Genomic DNA, 18291 nt, shown 5'->3' on the forward strand with positions numbered 1-18291 from the left:
AGAAGATTTGTGAGAAAGGGAACCTCTGGTTCTAGAAGAAGGACCAGAACTGTTGAAGGTATAGACGAACCACCACCACGAGTAGACCCTAAGCTACGAAGCCTACCTCCCCTTCTATGCCTAATGGGGGCATTAGGGAAGGTATCAACAATGGGAACTCTCCTACGGTTAGAGTTTGGTGAAGACATGGCGAAGAAGAATAATGTGAGGAAGAAGTGAACTGAGATTTGAGGAATTAAGTGTTCAATAAGCTTTATGTGGTAAAAGACAAGGAAAGAAGTTATATTTATATTAATAAGCAACCGCCAAAGGTAAAAGTGCAGTGATGGAAGGACCATAATAATGATAACTGGCACTTCGTGAATAGTGGAGCCGTAAAAAAGCCTTGAAAAGGGCTTTAAAACTGCAGAATCAATGGAAAAATGACACGTGTACGAAGCATTAAATGGAAGCGACAATTGAAGCGTCAATTTTGTCATAGCATTAATGGTGACAAAAATTCTCTTTTAATGAAATCAACTTTCCAAATATTCAACTGATGAATAAATGGAAAGTGGGTGGACTATTTGTATTGGGAAAAATTATATTTAAATATAAAGGTGACGTGTCGAGACACGTAGACTGGTCAAATGGTCAAAGAATTACAACTAACCAATAGGCACGAGTTGCAACAGATACGAGCAAATGACAGAGGAAGAGGCACGGGCAATTATTCAAATAACTCAGCATCCGTACCTATCTAAGTCATATATGTCCGAGAATCAAAAGGAATGAATCTGACAATAGAAAAGAGTACAGATACGACATTTAATAGGCATTAAATGTGGAATACGTTAGAGAATTTGTATTGAATGTAATGATTATGTAACGTAGCATTCAATGTCTTTAAATTACTCATAATAGCCTCATTATGATTTGGGCAAAACGTATATCTCCAACATATCTATAAAAGGGAGATATCTGATCAACTGTAAGGACACAAGACACTATTGGAATAAACTTTGGTTTACTTGTTTTTCTCTTGATTACTCTCTTGCTACCTAAATTACTTCCTTTTATACATTCTTTTGATTATCAGTAACTCGTGTTCTTCTAAATTCTAGCTTTGACTAAAATTTTATTTTTTGGTTAAACAGAACTACTATTGATTCTCTTGTGGTTCCATAGCAAGGTTAATTCTACCAAAGTACTGTATCAAGTTCTAAACATCATATATGTGATACCAAAATAAATCACTTCTTTAAAACCTCTTAATTGTTAGAGAATTATAACTAATCACACAACAATTAAAACGTCGCTTGGTAGATGTAAGTATTTTTCCCGCAACAGTTGTAGAATATTCCTCTCTACTCTTTTTGTTTCTTTTTTCTTTGTTTTTGGTTTGGGATATCGGAATAACAGTTAGAGAGGAACATTGTGCCGGATGATGAGGATGCACTTGCAATTCTATTACAGCTACGTAAATTCAAAAAGCATATATTCACAAGCTATGTTAAGCACGAACATATATTCACAAGTTGAAGGAGTAAAATTCTTTAGGAAGATTTATGCAAAACGAAGAACAAGGACAGAAAAGAAAATTAGTTTAGCATTTAAATACACTCACCTTGTTAGAGAAGGCCAACGACTGCTAGCTGTGCTGCTCCAGTGAAAGAATGTAATATTGTTCCAGAGAAAGAAAGAGGGTTAAGCATTGATCCAGTAATTCTATTTATAACTTTGTTTTCTTGTAGAAATAAAACTTCATTCCTAAAAGGATTGTAGTACTTTTTGTCTTGTGATAGCCACTAAACAATAGTGGTTTCTGAAAATTCCTCATAAATTTTCCACAAGTTTGGATCGAGCTCATTTGTTTTCTAGAAAAATTCTGCCCTCCAAAGCGTACTACTTTCTGCATACGCATATGTGAGAGCTATCCCTTCCATCTTTCTGGCAAGAGGTTTATACAAGCTTTGGATAGATAAAAATACGATACACTTGGGGCAAGAAATAATGAGCATTGGTTAACATGTCAGAACCGGCATGAAATTTCATTGTACCCAATTTCAGTGGCAAGTAGATGCTCAAAAGATCAGCTTCAAATTCTCTTTTGTAATACGGGTCTGATAACTTCCAGTGGTTGTATGTTCCATTGGCAGGCTGCTACTTTTTCGTTCCACCTGTTGAGCTGACTGGTCCTATCTGCCTATTTACAGCACGAGGCACAAATGACAAACCTCGAGCCCTACTACGGCCAAAGTTGATTGCTGAAGGAGAGTCTGAAGTAGTTAATTTTGATACTGCTGAAACGAGGTTTTCCATAGTTTCATCTTCGACTTGCATTGCATTTGATGTTTCCTGAGTCTTGGGTGATGCTTGTTTATGGTGGATTTTCTGCCTCTGTTTCTTTGATGGACGAGCTTTTCTGAAGAACTCATAAGTTGCTGGAAATTTATGCTTGTCAACTAGATGTTGCTGCCTGCTTTTGTAGCTCTTCAACTTGACACCACATCCTTCCACCAGGCATTCATACTACAGAACAAAATTCTCAATAAATAGCTACATATAGACATTTCAAACAAGATCAAAACAGATATAGTGTTAATCTTAACTCTCTTTGAGCAGTCTCCACACATAAAAGTTCATCCAGACTTCATATATACAAGACACACCACGAGCAAAGAGCTGTTTCCACAAAACGGTTTCGCGCAACTTCTATTTGGAAAGACATCCAAACACGAAAAACTTCTATCTCTTTGAGAGAGCCATGGGATGGGAGGCGCAAAATGATTCAAAGTTAGGATGTATTATGTAAAAATCCCCATTAACCGAAAATATGCATGTAACCTCTTTACATTTCTGCCTGCACAGACCTGTTCAGCCTTTTTACTATACAGGCACTACACAAAGGATATGCAATGGATTTGCTGACATTTTCTACGAGACATCCTAGGGAATCAGCTAATTGAGAGAAAACTTTACCATCGGAAATCCACGAGCAACTTTTGCCTGAAAAAAAGAATCATGTGCCTCTGATACATGTATGCTGAGCAGGCGTGATGTTGGGTAAACTCGAGAGCAGACAGAGCAGGATGCAGTATGTCGCGTAGCATAGTGGTCTTCAAAGTCATCCAGGGATCTCATCCGTGCACCGCAACCAACGATTGGACAGAAGACATTGCTGTCAAGTGTTTAACAAATTTCGATCCAACGTTAGTGATGTATTAACCGATTTCCCAATTGTCAAACATCATGCTAGTTAATAAGACCAAAATCACCTCAAGGATGATAAATAATTACAAAGCTAGCCTTTACTTTCTTAAAAAATAATTATCAAGTTAAAGCACACATAATTAGGGTCTTAAAATTTTATAATAAGGAAAAAAATAGCAGCAGTAGATGTAGGTATATGCATGTAACCCTATAACATTGAGCAGGGCCAAGAAGATATGAGAAAGTGATACAGTGACAGTGAGCACTAACTATGTCGTTACTCAACCTACGGTAAGCTTCCTGTCAATCAATATCCTGACTAGTAGGCGAAGTTAACCGCCTCGCCTAGTTTCTTGTTAATTATCTCAGCTCCTCTAAGTACCTAGACACAAAGGTGCAAAATCAATCTTACTTCTACATCCTCAATTTGGGGTAACCAAAGAACTGACAAACAGAGATAACCATTTCTTCCCCATGCTCATCTCTATTTGAGAATTCACAATAATTTGTTACTAGGTAACACACTGTTTTGGTGATTTTTTTCTCCCCATTCGATTATGTTCACCATCTCTCTTCTGCTTGTGCGCCTAAATTTCCTTGTCCAGGCACAACGCTCAACGTTTCCCTACACATTCTATTCCCTTCTGCTGCATATGTTACAATGTTAAATAAAAAAATAAAAAAAGCTAACAATATTCAACAAAGTATATTCAGGCTAAATTCCTGATTATTACGACACCTTTGCAGGTTTCTGCATTAAAAGGTATATTTAAAGAACAGAAATCAACATCTCACCTATTCTAAATCAACAAGCAAGGCTCCGACATCAAACTCAACATTACAACACCAAAATATTGACAAGCCTGTTCTAATAAGAATGTTGCAACACATCCTAACGTATATATCCGAAATACTCCTACTTCTCTTTTGTACTTGAGACTATAGAAAACACATCTCAACGAGAAAATATGGAAGTGTATTTCCCTCAATCTCAATAAAAAAAGACTCATTTTGCATATGAACATGATCCTGAATTCTGTTAAAATCTTATTCAACATTATAGTTAGACGACACTGCCTTTGATGGTTCACTTATCAGAATCTAAATATCTTTAAATAGTAACAGTTTAAATAAAGCAAATAAATCTGATAAATAAGGGAGCAGCTTGAATAGTGATACCTGCTTTCCTCATCGGTGATATTTTGAACCAGCTGCTTCTCTTCTTCGGTCAAATCCAATGCAAGCTAAGAAATGAACAAAAAGATAGTAAAACTAGAGAGATCGCAAGTTCAAATTATGTACAGGGGAGAGGGCAGAAGAAGGAACCTGCTTAGCGAAAAGCTCTCTTTGAATGTTACCGGCAGTGAAGAAAGGATCATCAGGACGAAACCGTCGACGAATTGGGCTCCAGAACGGAAACCCTAATTGAGATTGAGTTTGGGTTTCTACTTCCATCGCCATAATTTTTAAATTTCATTCCCTGGCTCCGCGACCGCACCTATACCTTTTTGCTGCCCAACTTGCACCTTACTAGAGTATATTTTTTCTTGAAAGTCCCAAAATATTTGACACATTTTATTCTAAATAAAATATTTAAGCTTATCTGGAGAATTTATTTTATTTTTCAGGTGAATTTTATTAAGCGTTATTCGTTTATTATCAATATTATTACTTTATTACGAGAAATTTTATTTTATATCTCATACAACTTACACTAGTTGTATGAGTGTCTCACAAATTTATAGATCCCAATCTTACACTTCTGGGTCCACAAAACTGTGAGACAAAAAAATTGCCTCATACAACTAATGTCAATTGTATGAGACACAAAATAAAATTTTCCCTTTATTACTAACATGATTTAAGTTATAAATAATGATAGTGTAAAGATTTTATTACTCGTATTTTAACTTGTTATAATCGGTTGTTTATTATTTTTACCAATTCATCAATTAATGCTTATCATTGATTTACCTACTTACCTTTTAATTAACCTAGTTGTGTAAATATATGTTAGTAGTTGATGAGACGCGTTGTGGTGTTAATGAGAGGTTAGAGGTTTGGAGACAGACTTTGCAGTCTAAATGTTTTAAATTGAGCAGGACCAAAACAGAATACGTGGAGTGCAAGTTCAGTGGCACGACTCAGGAAGAGGACGAAGACGCGAGGCTTGAGTCACAAGGCATTTCTAAAAGAGTAAGTTTCAAGTACCTTGGGTCTATTATATAATGGAATGGGGAGATTGATGAGGATGTCACACTCCATATTGGGGCAGGTGGATGAAATGGAGGCTCGCTTCCGGTATTTTGTGTGATAAGAATGTGCCACCAAAACTTAAAGGTAAGTTCTACAGAGCGGTATCAGACCGACTAAGCTGTATGGGGCAGAATGTTGGCTGGTCAAGACATGTCATGTCTAGAAGATGAAGGTGGTGGAGGTGAAGATGTTGAGGTGGATGTGCAGGTCTACCAGGTTAGATAAATTAGAAATAAAGTTATTAGGGACAAGGTGGGTGTGGACCTTGTGGATGACAAGATGCAAGAGGCAAGACTTAGATGGTTCAGGCATGTGAAGAAAAGGGACAGTGATGCTCCGGTAAGGATGCGTGAGAGGCTGGTATAGGAGGGTTGGCGGAGAGGTAGAGGCAGATCGATGAAGTAATGGAAAAAGGTGATTAGACAAGATATGACATTGCTCCAGCTCACTCACTAAGGACATGACTATGGATAGGAAGGTGTGGAGGTTGAGAATTAAGGTAAAGGTTAGGTGGTCGAGTGTTGTCCTTGTTTGTAGCAGTAGCTTTGATACACCATTTGGTGCCTTCCGTATTTCTTTTTTTGGTATTTGTAACCCTAGTCTCCTGTTACTACTTGTCGTTGTCTTGTGTTTTAGTTTTCTGATTACATTACCTTTTGTTAGTTTGTATTTTTTTGCTTTGGTTGTCAGATCGGATTGCTTGTTCTTGCCCGTCCCCTCTTCCTTTTCTGAGCCGAGTGTCTTCCGGAAATAGCCTCTCTGCCTTTTAAAGGCAGGGGTAAGGTCTGCGTACACTCTACCCTCTCCAAACTCCTTTTGTGAGAATATACTGGGTATGTTATTGTTGTTGTTATTGTAAATATATATTACTCGCAAGTTCATAGAACTTAAACTTAAACTCTTATTAATATAGTAAAACAGTAAAATTAATTAAAATGAAATGAAAAGAGCATTTTCATATACTCCATTCTCTACTAATGGCAAATTACATAAAGAGGGTGCTTAATTTTAGGGGATCAAGATTGGATGAGTGAGTATATTTCTTTTTATTGGTTCCTTTTTTAATAAGTCATTAAACTAAAGCTTGGTCGTCTTTTAGGGGAAATTCTTGACATTAAAAAATACTAGAACTTTATCGTTGCCTGTAGGCTGTTAGTATTTGTAATATTTGCCACAGAGTAAGGAAATATTTCTTCATCTTCTTCTTCTTTGAAGTTTAAATCTATAACAATAGTTTAGCCGCAAAACGTTATACTCCTAATACATATACTGACAAAGAATTAGTTGGAGTTTTTTTGTTGAGTAGTAATAGGATTATATATATTAGTTATTAAGCATCTTTCAACATATTACATAACATAGTGTCACTTGAAGTGACATTGGGGCAAGATAGCCCTTTATGCAAAAAGCTATTATAGTGTCACTTGCAATGTTTTGGTTTCCTAGGGTTCTAAGCATATTACAAATAGAAATAGGTAGTTTTTTTTTTTGAATATTTGCATTCCCCGCTCATATTCTTGGTAAGCATTTGGAGTTGGTTATATGAATATGATCTTAATTTCTTGATAGAAAGCAAATTCCGTAAATTGTACGTGTGAATGTTTGATTAAAAGAGCAAACTTTGATCGAGTATTTAAGTTATGCACTGATTATACTGGCAACCTTTGTAACACCTCAAAATTTTAATAATATTTGCATTCTTGATTGACATTTTCATAACGAGGAGATATTTTACTTTGCACTTCCACACATGAAATTGACAATATATGAAAATTTCTTACTTTAGGTTGTATTAATACTGACAAAGAAGCTCCATGGTGTTGCTATATGTAACACTTAATATTATTTTGATGAATTATTATTAAATACATTATATAATTAAGTTTTTGGGATGCCAACCTTTTGTATTTATCTAAAGATATTAGTAGTTTGGGCAGCCACATTTTCCATATTTACCCAAAGTTTAGATATTACTTTGGAAGGCCTGCTTTTCCATATCCTTCTTTCTTGTTTCATTCTTGCAAGACAAAGAAACAAAACCATCTACCCCCTCTCCTTCTTAGCCTATGAAAACTTTATGAAACCACCATAAATTTCTACTAAATCAACCAGCAAAATTCATTTTTGGTGAAGATCAAGTTGCTCCTCTCTTTTGTGATAAGTTTTGGTATCAGAGCCTAGGTTTGCGATTCTAGAATGTTTTGTTTTGTTGTTGTGATCGTACCTAGTAATTGTTGTTATTTCCTTTCTTAAAAATGCCTCGGAAATTATAAATTTTTGCATACTTGTGTAATGTAATTTGTTGATATATATATATATATATATATATATATATATATATATATATATATATATATATATATATATGTTTGTGTGTTGTTTGGAGGTTTGTTGGATTTTAAGACCAAAATCTTGTAACTTGAATTTGGTAACTTGTTTGCTATTTTAGGGTGTGTTAATAACTCAAGTCTTGTAATATGCTGAATTGACACTTTGTCTTGTAAATATGTACAAAGAAGAAAACTAGTTTCATTTTTTACATATACCCGATAGTTTGAAATTTATGTGCAATATAAACTTGCAATGATGTTGAATGAAAGTATAAATTTGTTAGGAAGTTGCTTTAATCTGTTGATTGTTCAAGAAGGGTTATATCACCTTATGTTGATATTTTGACATTGTATTTCAATTAAAATAAAATTATGAAATGTATTTTCAAAAAAAAAACATTGCACTTTGAACCTTTTCACATGGGCCTATTTCTGCTACTAAATTATTCTGGATATTTTTAACTATTATCGATTTAAAATTTTATAAGTAGTAAATTAGATTTGTTTCCTAAGTAGAACTCTCATATAGGTAAACTTAGTCCTCGATTCATTGGACCTTATGAAATACTTGAGAGAATTGGTCTAGTGGCATATACGCTAGCTTTGCCACATGAATTAGGCAAGATCCACAACATTTTTCATGTTTCTATGCTTCGAAGATACCGCTCAGAACCATCTCATGTTCTTCCTATTGAGTCTATGGAGGTCAATCCTGATTTGACATATGAAGAAGAACCAATCCAAACATTAACGCATGAGATAAAAGATCTTAAAAATAAGAGAATCCCCTTAGTGAATGTTCTTTGGAAAAATCATTCACGCGAGGAAGCTATCTGGAAGCGAGAAGAGGATATGCGAGTTCAATATCCACATTTATTTCGGAATAGTACAAGGTAAATTTCGGGACAAAATTTATTTAAGGGGGGAGAGAGTTGTAACACCTCAAACTTTTATTAATATTTGTGTCACACCTCCTTTTTCCCAAAGGGATAGAAAGTTTTTCTAATTTAAGTGACAATAATTGAAATGAGATTATCTATTTATTCAGAGTCTCTACTTGGGATAATTTATGGTGTCCCAAGTCACCGGTTTATCTTAAATCCCAAATCGAGAAAATTGACTTTATTTATGGTATGCAAATACAGAAGACCAGGTAAGGAATTTTGTTAACCCGGGAGAAAGTATGAGGCACTCCCAGATTTCGTGGTTTTAGCACGGTCGCTTTAATCATACATGGCTTAATTTATCATCTAATTACGTATTTTTAGAACTATGTGTGTTTTACCTTTTACCGCTTTTAATTAAGAAATTAACTAGAAACGAGTCACACGTATGTGTACTCATTTCGTTTGGCGCATCAAGAATCATGTCATGTGTACGTGCACATAATTGATCACGCTTTATTAATATTAAGATTGTTTGGCCGAAGTTGCGCGACCGCATACCGAAATTTATTTTGAAAATCGTAAATCTGTCATGCGAACGTGTACACAATCAAGATGATAGATTAAGTCGCGCCTAAAGTGTTTACTACGAATATTCATTTTTAAATCGTACTTGTGTCACGCGAACATGTACATAATTAATAACATTTTATTATTATTAAGATTGTTTCACCTAACGTTGCACGAATGCATGCTTTGGTTTATTTTTAGGAGTCATAATCATTTCACGTGAACGTATACATAATTACGACAATTTATTGAATTTAAAACGTCCCCAAAGTATTCTAACGCTTCAATTGACTAAGACAGGAATAAAATATAACAAATTCATATTAAGCCCAAATTTATTTAATTTTATTCGAACCCAACCTTAATAATTCTTGTTCAGTAGCCTAGGAAATCTAGACAATCAATAATTAACTGAATTAGTCAAATATCGTGTAGCCTAACAGGAGAACCTAAACCTCATTTAATTTTCATTAGCCTTTAGTTGCTTAAATCAATTCAAATCCAACCCATATACCTAGCATTATAGGATTCATCATTAGTTAAAAGCCTTTAATTGTTACTCAAACAACAAATAATCTTATACTCTAATGATATCACTAAGTGTATTAAGCTAAGAAAAAAAATTCAACCATATTCATCATATTAAGCACCCAAAACCGTGACAACAATCAGTGTAACGACCTGACCGGTCGTTTTGAGCTTTGGCCCATTCTTCGGCGGTTTGAGTCCATGAACAGCTTCACTTCAGGTATTATGACTTGTACGTATCATCGGAATTGGACTTATGGAAGTTCAGAGTTGATTTGGAAAGAAAATTCTCATTTTAGAAGTCTTAAATTGAAAGAATTAGCTAAGATCAGATTTGTGAGTAAACGACCTCAGAATCAGGATTTGAAGGTTTCAGCAGGTTCGTATGATGATTTCGGACTTGGGCGTATGCTCGGGTCTGGTTTTAGATAACCCGGGAAAGTTTTGGCGCTTATTGTGGAAGTTAGCATTTTGGAAGAAATTTCATAAGTTTGTGTTGAAGCGCATTTCAGTGTTATCGATATCCGTTTAGGATTCCAAGTCTGGGAATAGCTCTGTATGGTGATTCTGGAGTTGGGAACGCGATCGGAAGTGAATTCGGAGGTCCGTAGGTCATTTTGAAGTCATTTGGCTAAAGATAAAAATTTGAAGGTTTTTGAGAAGTTTGACCGGAAGTGGACTTTTTGATATCGGGGTCGGATTTCGATTCCGGAAGTTGAATAGGTTTGTAATGTCAAATATGACTTGCGTGCAAAATTTGAGGTCAATCAGACGTGATTTGATAGGTTTAAACATCGAAAGTAGAAGTTTGAAATTCTAAAGTTCATAAAGCTTGGATTGGAGGTCGATTCGTGGTTTTGGCATTGTTTGATATGATTTGAGGCCTCAAGCAAGTCCATAATGTATTTTGGGATTGGTTGGTATGATTGGTTGGGGTCCCGGGAGCCTCGGGTGAATTCCAGGTGGTTAACGGATCGAATTCGGAGTTTGAAGAAGAGCTGAGGTTGTTGGTTGCTGGTGTAACCGCACCTGCGAGTCTAGGACCGCAGGTGCGGAACCGCAGAAGCGGCCCTAGGGTCGCAGATACGGTATGGGCGAAAGAGAGCTGGGACCGCAGATAGGGTCGTTTGGCCGCAGATGCGGGATCGCATCTGCGGTAGAGAGGGCGCAGAAGCGGAATGGGTGGGGAGCCCCGGAACGCAGAAGCGGAATCTGGTCTCGCACCTGTGGAACCGCAGAAGCGGTCAGGAGACCGCAGGTGCGAAAACTGCTGAGGCAGTGAGTGTCTTTAAAATCGGGGTTTTGGCCATTTTCCTCCATTTTTACTCTTGTTGGGCGATTTTGGAGAGCTTCAAGAGGGAAATTTCTTCATCAACAATAAGGTAAGCTAACCCCACTTATCTTGAGTTAAATATATTGATTATATACGGATTTGAGCATGGAATTTGTAGAAAACTTGGGGGTTGAGGGAAAACCTAGAAAATTTATATTCTTGGAATTTGACCACGATTTTGGGTATGGAATTGAGAGTAAATTATATATTTAAGTTCGTGGAATTATGGGTAAGCTTAATCTTCGAAAATATTCGGAATCCGGGCACGTGGGCCCGAGGGCAATTTTGTCAACTTTTCGATCGGGGTTAGGAATTGTTATAAATTGGATTGTAATGATTAATTGAGCGTATATTAATGGATTTGCATAATTATTGACTAGTTTTGGAGCATTGTGCATCAATTTGAGTCTTCGGAAGAGCGTGGAATGTCGGTTATGGACCTTCGGAGCGAGGTGAGTCTCCTTTATAACCTTGTAAGAGGGAATTGTCTCCATAGGTGAGTTAATTGGTTATGTGCTCCTATTTGTGGGGGTTACGTACGCACGAGGTGACGAGAGTCTGTGCGTAGCTACTATTATGCTATTGTCCGGGTAGTTTAGGACCCAAGAGCATATTATACTTGGATTATTTGTGAACTTATTGACAGCTTGAATTGCTTAAATCACATTGAATTAGTAAATGAATTTCTAAACTGATTAAACTTCATTTTTCTTAAATGGTTAAAAGAGGATTGGCTTTCTTTGAAAAAAAAATTCGTGTGGACTTCTTGGTTGTCAGTCTGTATGTGTTTATTTTTGGAGCGGGCCGAACGTATCGGCAGATTAAATAGATGCATCTATGGTTCGTGTCGTTCGATCCTCGGCAGTACACAGTTTAAATATTGTTGGATCGGGCCGTACGACCTCGGCATGAGATGTGCATGCTTGTATTGCTTTCCTGAGAATGTTATGCGATAATATTTGCCTTCCCTGGCCAGATGTTGTTGATAAGCATAATGAAAATTAAACTTTTAAAATCCACACTTATTTGAGATTTTGTTTACCTGCTATCTGGTTTTACGAGTTTATAATTGTTTTATAAAAATCCATGATTTCCTCACATTTTCACTATATTGTTATCAAACCTCTAGTAAGTGTCAAAGTCGAGCTCTCGTCTCTACTTCTTCGAGATTAGACGAGATACTCATTGGGTACACGTTGTTTTCGTACTCATACTACACTTCTGTGCATTTTTATTGCACATGCATATGTATCTCTAGTGGCCTACTGGGCGTAGCAGCATGGTTGATACGGAGACTTAGGTGAGCTGCATTTCTCGAGGCGACCCGCAACCAGCAGAGTCTTTCAGTTATATGTTTTTATTTCCTGTCCAATATTGTATTCCGGGTGGTTGTTGTATTTTATTTCCTTCTTAGTAGATGCTCATGCACTTGTGACATCGGATTCTGGGATGATTATTGGGTATCTTGTAGTTACTTCCAAATATTCTTTTATTTACATTGTAAAGATTGTCTTATACTAGTAACATTGAAGGAAAAATATTATTTCAAAACAATTAGATAAAATGAGAATTTATTAATACTTCTGTGGTGGCTTGCCTGACAGTGGTGTCCGGCTTCATCACGACCCTTAGTGGATTTTGGATCGTCACAATCAGAAACCCGCAGATAGTGTTATCAAACTAAAACAAAGGAGAAGAAACAATGGACGTCAAGAGCAACAAACTCGATGGAACCGTGTACCGAGCGCAAACAGACTCAATTTAGCACCAGGAGTAATGGGCGACGTGTTCGATCTTGAGAATCAGGGAAACAGTGAAACACAAAAGCAAAGTGCGAGTAATTGGAGAATTGGTAGCTTAGGGAGTTTGAACAAAGTTGAAATTGGAAGATGCCACACTGATTTCAGAGATGACGCATTCACAATTTGTTGTTAGACGAATTGTTTGTGGCGTTGAAGTATTGGAATCGAAGCTTGAAATTGATATTCCTAATATTCAGCTTCTCACTTGAATAGTGTTCAATAGATTACAAAAAAGCAATCATCCCCATCTTCCAAAACCTATTTCCCAAAAATTGTTCCTTTTTTTCAATTTGTTTCTCGTCACTTCCCTTTACACGCCCCTTTCCCGTTTCCTTTTGCGTGTGTGTGCTGCTAGCTTTTTCTTTCTCTCTTTGGTGGGGGATGGAAAACATGAGGAGGGGTGGGTGGCAGCTGGGGGTCCTTAGGTCTCTAGGGTTCTGTCCGTTTTTTGTTTTTGTTTTTTGGTGTGTCCCCTTTAATTGTGTGTGAGGGAAAGATATATATAGGTGTAGGGTATAGGGATTAATTGGTAGCCAAGAAAAAAAAAGTGTGTATGTGCATGTGAGTTTTGAGGGAGAACATGTGAGTTTGTTACAAAAGATAAGGAAGAATCTTGCCACATGGAAATAACTCATTGGCTCTTGCTTTAATTAATATTTTTTCTTTTCTTTTAAGAGTGTAAAATAAAAATACTGGCTAAATATTTTAAAATCAAGAAAATATATATTTTTTTAATTTTAAATTTTCTTAAATAAAACCTACTAAAAATAAAATAAAGTTTAAAATATGTAGATTAAACTTAAAATTATTTACATACTAAAACTGTTAAAAAATCCCACGTATGGTCAAAAATTCTTGATTGAGCATTTTTATAACGAGGAGATGTTTTACTTTGCACTTCCTAAACGTGAAATTGACAATATATAAAAATTTCTTACTTTAGGTTGTGTTAATATTGACAAAGAAGCTCCATGGTGTTGCTATGTGTAACACTTAATATTATTTTGATGAATTGTTATTAAATATAGTATATAATTAAATTTTTGGGCTGCCAACCTTTTGTATTTATCGAAAGATATTAGTAGTTTGAGCAGCCATATTTTTCATATTTATCCAAAATTTAGATTCTTGCAAGACAAAGAAACAAAACCACCTACCTTCTCTCCTTCTTAGCCGCTGAAAACTTCATGAAACCACCATAAATTTCTACTAAATCAACCAACAAAAATTTGTTTTTGGTGAAGATCAAGTTTCTCCTCTCTTTGTGGTAAGTTTTGGTATCAGAGCCTAGGTTTGCGATTCTATGATTTTTTTTTTGTTGTGATCGTACCTAGTAATTGTTGTTATTTCCTTTCTGGAAAATACCTCTGAGATTATAAATTTTTGCATACTTCTGTAATGTAATTTGTTGTATTACTTGTACATAATATATATATATATATATGTCACATTTATGTATGTTATTTGAAGGCTTGTTGGATTTTAAGACCAAAATCTTGTAACTTGAATTTGGTAACTTGTTTTGCTATTTTAGGGTATGTTAATTACTCAAGTCTTGTAATATGTTGAATTTACACTTTGTCTTGTAAATATGTACAAAAGAGAAAACTAGTTTCCTTTTTTACATATACCCGATAGTTTGAAATTTATATACAATACAAACTTGCAGTGATGTTGAATGAAAGTATAAATTTATTAGGAAGTTGCTTTAATCTGTTGATTGTTCAAGAAGGGTTATATCACCTTATGTTGATATTTTGACATTGTATTTCATTTAACATAAAATTATGAAGTGTATTTTCAAAAAAAAAATATTACACTTTGAACCTTTTCGCATGGGCCTAGTTCCACTACTAAATTATTCTGGATATTTTTAACTAATATCTAGTTAATATTTTATAAGTAGTAAATTAAATTTGTTTCCTAAGTAGCACTCTGCCAAAGGGTTACTACAACATTGACCTATAGCATTTTAAAATTTTAATTTGAGTGCCAAAAAAAAGGAATTAAAAAATGCATCTACCAGAAGGCCTAAGAAATAAAGTTGGATATTAGAGGAATATGGTTGACGAGGAAATGGAAGAAGATGCACCTACGCAACTACAACTTGAAATAATCAAATATTCACCCTAACAAGTAACAAGTGGTAACAAGTAAATAAATCCAAGCTTAAAAGGTATATATATATACATACGTTTTCACATATATTGTCACGACTCATTTCCATAATAGGTTATGATGATGCCCAACACCATTGTCGGGCAAGCCAATGCGGAAAATACTAAGTAAACTTTCATTTACCTTTACCCAAAAATAGTTGAAATAATTCTTTAAGTTGAAATAAAAATCAGAAATAATTAATAAAGTCATAATAATCAAACAACCCCAAAATGATACAGTCTACTAATGTGTGTGCCAAGACCTGGTGTCACAAGTTGTGGGCAACTAGTAGAATATACAAAAAAATCACACTATCCTACTGTCCGAAACAGAATAGACAGCAAAAATACATAAGAAAGACTTCTTCAGGCTGCTGAACGACATGGGAGGGAAGCAGCTCACCGTAGAAGTCTCGAGTTCGCTCAAGGATGCGCACCAGATTGATAACCAGATACACCTGCCTCAGATCCTGTACAATTAAGTACAGAAGTATAGTATGAGTACATAAACAATATGTACCAAGTAAGTATCCCGTCTAATCTCGAAGAAGTAGAGACGAGAGGTCGACTTGATGCCTACTAGGGTCAAATAATATGAGAAGAATTTATGATAAGCATGGATAACACAATTTATTAACGTTTAATGGCAATGAAGTTCAGTCCACCGAGAAATACTAAGTAAAGCATGCACAAATAACACTGAGGGACGTACGGCCCGATCCAACATAAAAGTAAAGTGTGCACTGCCGAGGGTCGAACGGCTCGAACCGTAGATGCATCTAATACCCCGCTCTGCGAATTTCACGTGTGACGCGGTCAAATATAAATAAGCTCATCAACAAGCAGACAATAATATTAATATATATATATATATATATATATATATATATATATATATATATATATATATATGTATGTATGTATGTATGTATGTATGTATGTATGTATGTATGTATGTATGTATGAGGAGGGGTAGTTATTCACAGGAATATCCAAATTCTCTTTTAAAAGACCAAACAGGATAAGGTTCCTCCACTAGTCTCATTTACCTTAATCAAAATAATTTATATGAATCCGAATTTATCATCAAGTTACAAGAATATCACGTAGAGCATGCTTTTGGGTCCTAGACTACCCGAACTTAACATAGTAATTTCTACGCACGGACTCTCGTCATCTAGTGCATACGTAACCCCCGCATATAATAGAAATTAATTCCATTATTACACCTATGGGGACAATTCCCTCTTACAAGGTTAGAAAGGAGACTCACCTCGCTCCAAAGTGCACTTCCAATACCAAGAACGAGTTCAAGCCCTTAATTCGGAGCCGAACGATCCCAAACTAGTTAAATGAGGCAAGAACTAGTCAATATAGGTTTACAAGATCGAATTCTAGCTATTTAAGCAATTTCCCAACCTTTAACACAAGTTTCCTAAAATCCGACACCGGGCTCACGTGCCCGGATTCCGAAATTTTTCGAAGGAAGTTGTTCTCTATAACCTAAGGATCGATAATATATGATTTCTAATTTACTCCATAGCCAATTTCGTGGTTAAATCTAACTTTTACTAAAACCCTAGATTTTTGCTCTAACCCCATGATTTCACCTTAATACTAGTGTTTAATCTACCCAAGACAAAATCATTAAACTATAAATAGGTAGAACACACTTACCTCAAGATGCTAGGTGAAGATCTTCTCTCAAAAGCTCTAAAATCGCCAATGGAAGAGTGAAAACGTGATAAAAATGACTTAGAACCCGTATTAAATGAACCTCACCGCCCAGCAATTTCCGCATCTGCGAGAAGAGGACCGCATCTGCGAAAGGGGCTAAAATGGCTGGGACCGCTTCTGCGGTCTTGAGGCCGCATTTGCGGAGCCGCTTCTGCGGTTCCTGGCCTGGCCTACCCTGGGCCGCATCTGCGATGAAAGGACCGCTCTACGGTCTCGCACCTGCGGTCCACCAACCGGAGGTGCGGTTATGACAGAAGCATCAACTTTAGCTCTTCTCAAAAATTTCCACTTCACTCGAGCCTCATCCGATTGACGCTCGAGGCTCCCGGGCCCCGCCCGAACATACCAACAAGTCTGAAATCACAAGACGGACCTACTCGAACCTTCGGAACACCCGAAACAATGATAAATCTAGGAATCACCCCCTAAAACCAAATGAATCGAACTTATACACTTCAAGTTCTTAATTTTCTTCTAACGTGCCAAAACGCCCTTAAACTACTCGGATTGACTCCAAATTTTACAGGCAAGTCTTAAATGATATTTCGGACCTGTATCGTGCTTCGGAACCAACATACGAGCCCGATACCTATTAAATCAATCATTAATTAGTTTCTTTAAATCCTTAAAACTTCATATTAACAATTTCTAATAAAAATTCATTACTCGGTCTAGGGATCTCGAAATTCGATTCCGGGCATACGCCTAGCGGCCCAGGTCCCATATTTTCCTACGGACCCTTCGGGACCGTCAAATCACGAATTTGGGTCCGTTTGCTCAAAATGTTGACCAAAGTCAAACTTAGTCTTTTAAGAAAATTTTAAGGAATCAAATGGCCATATTTCATTCCAAACTCTTCCAAATCCCGAACCAACCATCTCCGCAAGTCGAAAATTAGCTAAAGAAAATACGAAAAGTTTTATTTAAGAGAACGGGGTTCTAGAAGGCAAAACGATCGAGCGGGTCATTACAGATATGGTCCCTTCTTTTTTAATGGATTTTAAAAAAGGATTTGAGTAATACATTAGTATACTCGAAAATGTAATGACGCTTTAGTCTTTTAGATATGTGAATAAGTATTGTGCATAGTGATGGCAAAATAGTTAAAAGAAAAAATAGTTAACCACCCATATTATTCCCTAAAAAATGAGTTGGATAATAAACTTTTTAAAAACGGGTCAAATATGGATAAGAACCATATTATCCATTTAGAAAATGTATAACCAATGAATAACTAATGAGTTTAACTTTTACATTTGTAAAACATCAAATAGGGGGTTCCTCAAGTTTGGCAGACTAAGAATTCTCCTAAAAGTGATCATATTCATGAAGCTATGGATAATATGGTTACCCATATTATCCGGCGGTTAACTCATTTTTTATCTGTATTAAATATGGATCAGATCGAATAATTTATCCGTTTTTCATTACCTATTTTTGACCTGTCCTATATCCGATCCGACCCGCCCGTTTGCCATCCATAATGGCAAATGAAGTGTA

The 18291-nt window shown here is 36.0% G+C and overlaps 1 protein-coding gene across 1 annotated transcript; it reads right to left on the bottom strand.

Annotated features, from left to right (window-relative positions):
• Positions 1–1670: 1670 nt before the first annotated feature.
• LOC107793185 (uncharacterized) lies at positions 1671–4727 on the bottom strand. The gene is made up of 4 exons (XM_016615477.2): positions 4519–4727; positions 4372–4436; positions 2962–3160; positions 1671–2511 (listed from the first exon to the last, which is right to left on the bottom strand). The coding sequence occupies exons 1-4, from the start codon at positions 4651–4653 to the stop codon at positions 2143–2145; spliced, it is 768 nt and encodes a 255-aa protein (XP_016470963.2). The 5' UTR covers positions 4654–4727; the 3' UTR covers positions 1671–2142.
• Positions 4728–18291: the final 13564 nt, after the last annotated feature.

Source organism: Nicotiana tabacum, chromosome 3 (assembly GCF_000715075.1).
Source record: "Nicotiana tabacum cultivar K326 chromosome 3, ASM71507v2, whole genome shotgun sequence".
NCBI classification, from domain to species: Eukaryota; Viridiplantae; Streptophyta; class Magnoliopsida; order Solanales; family Solanaceae; genus Nicotiana; species Nicotiana tabacum.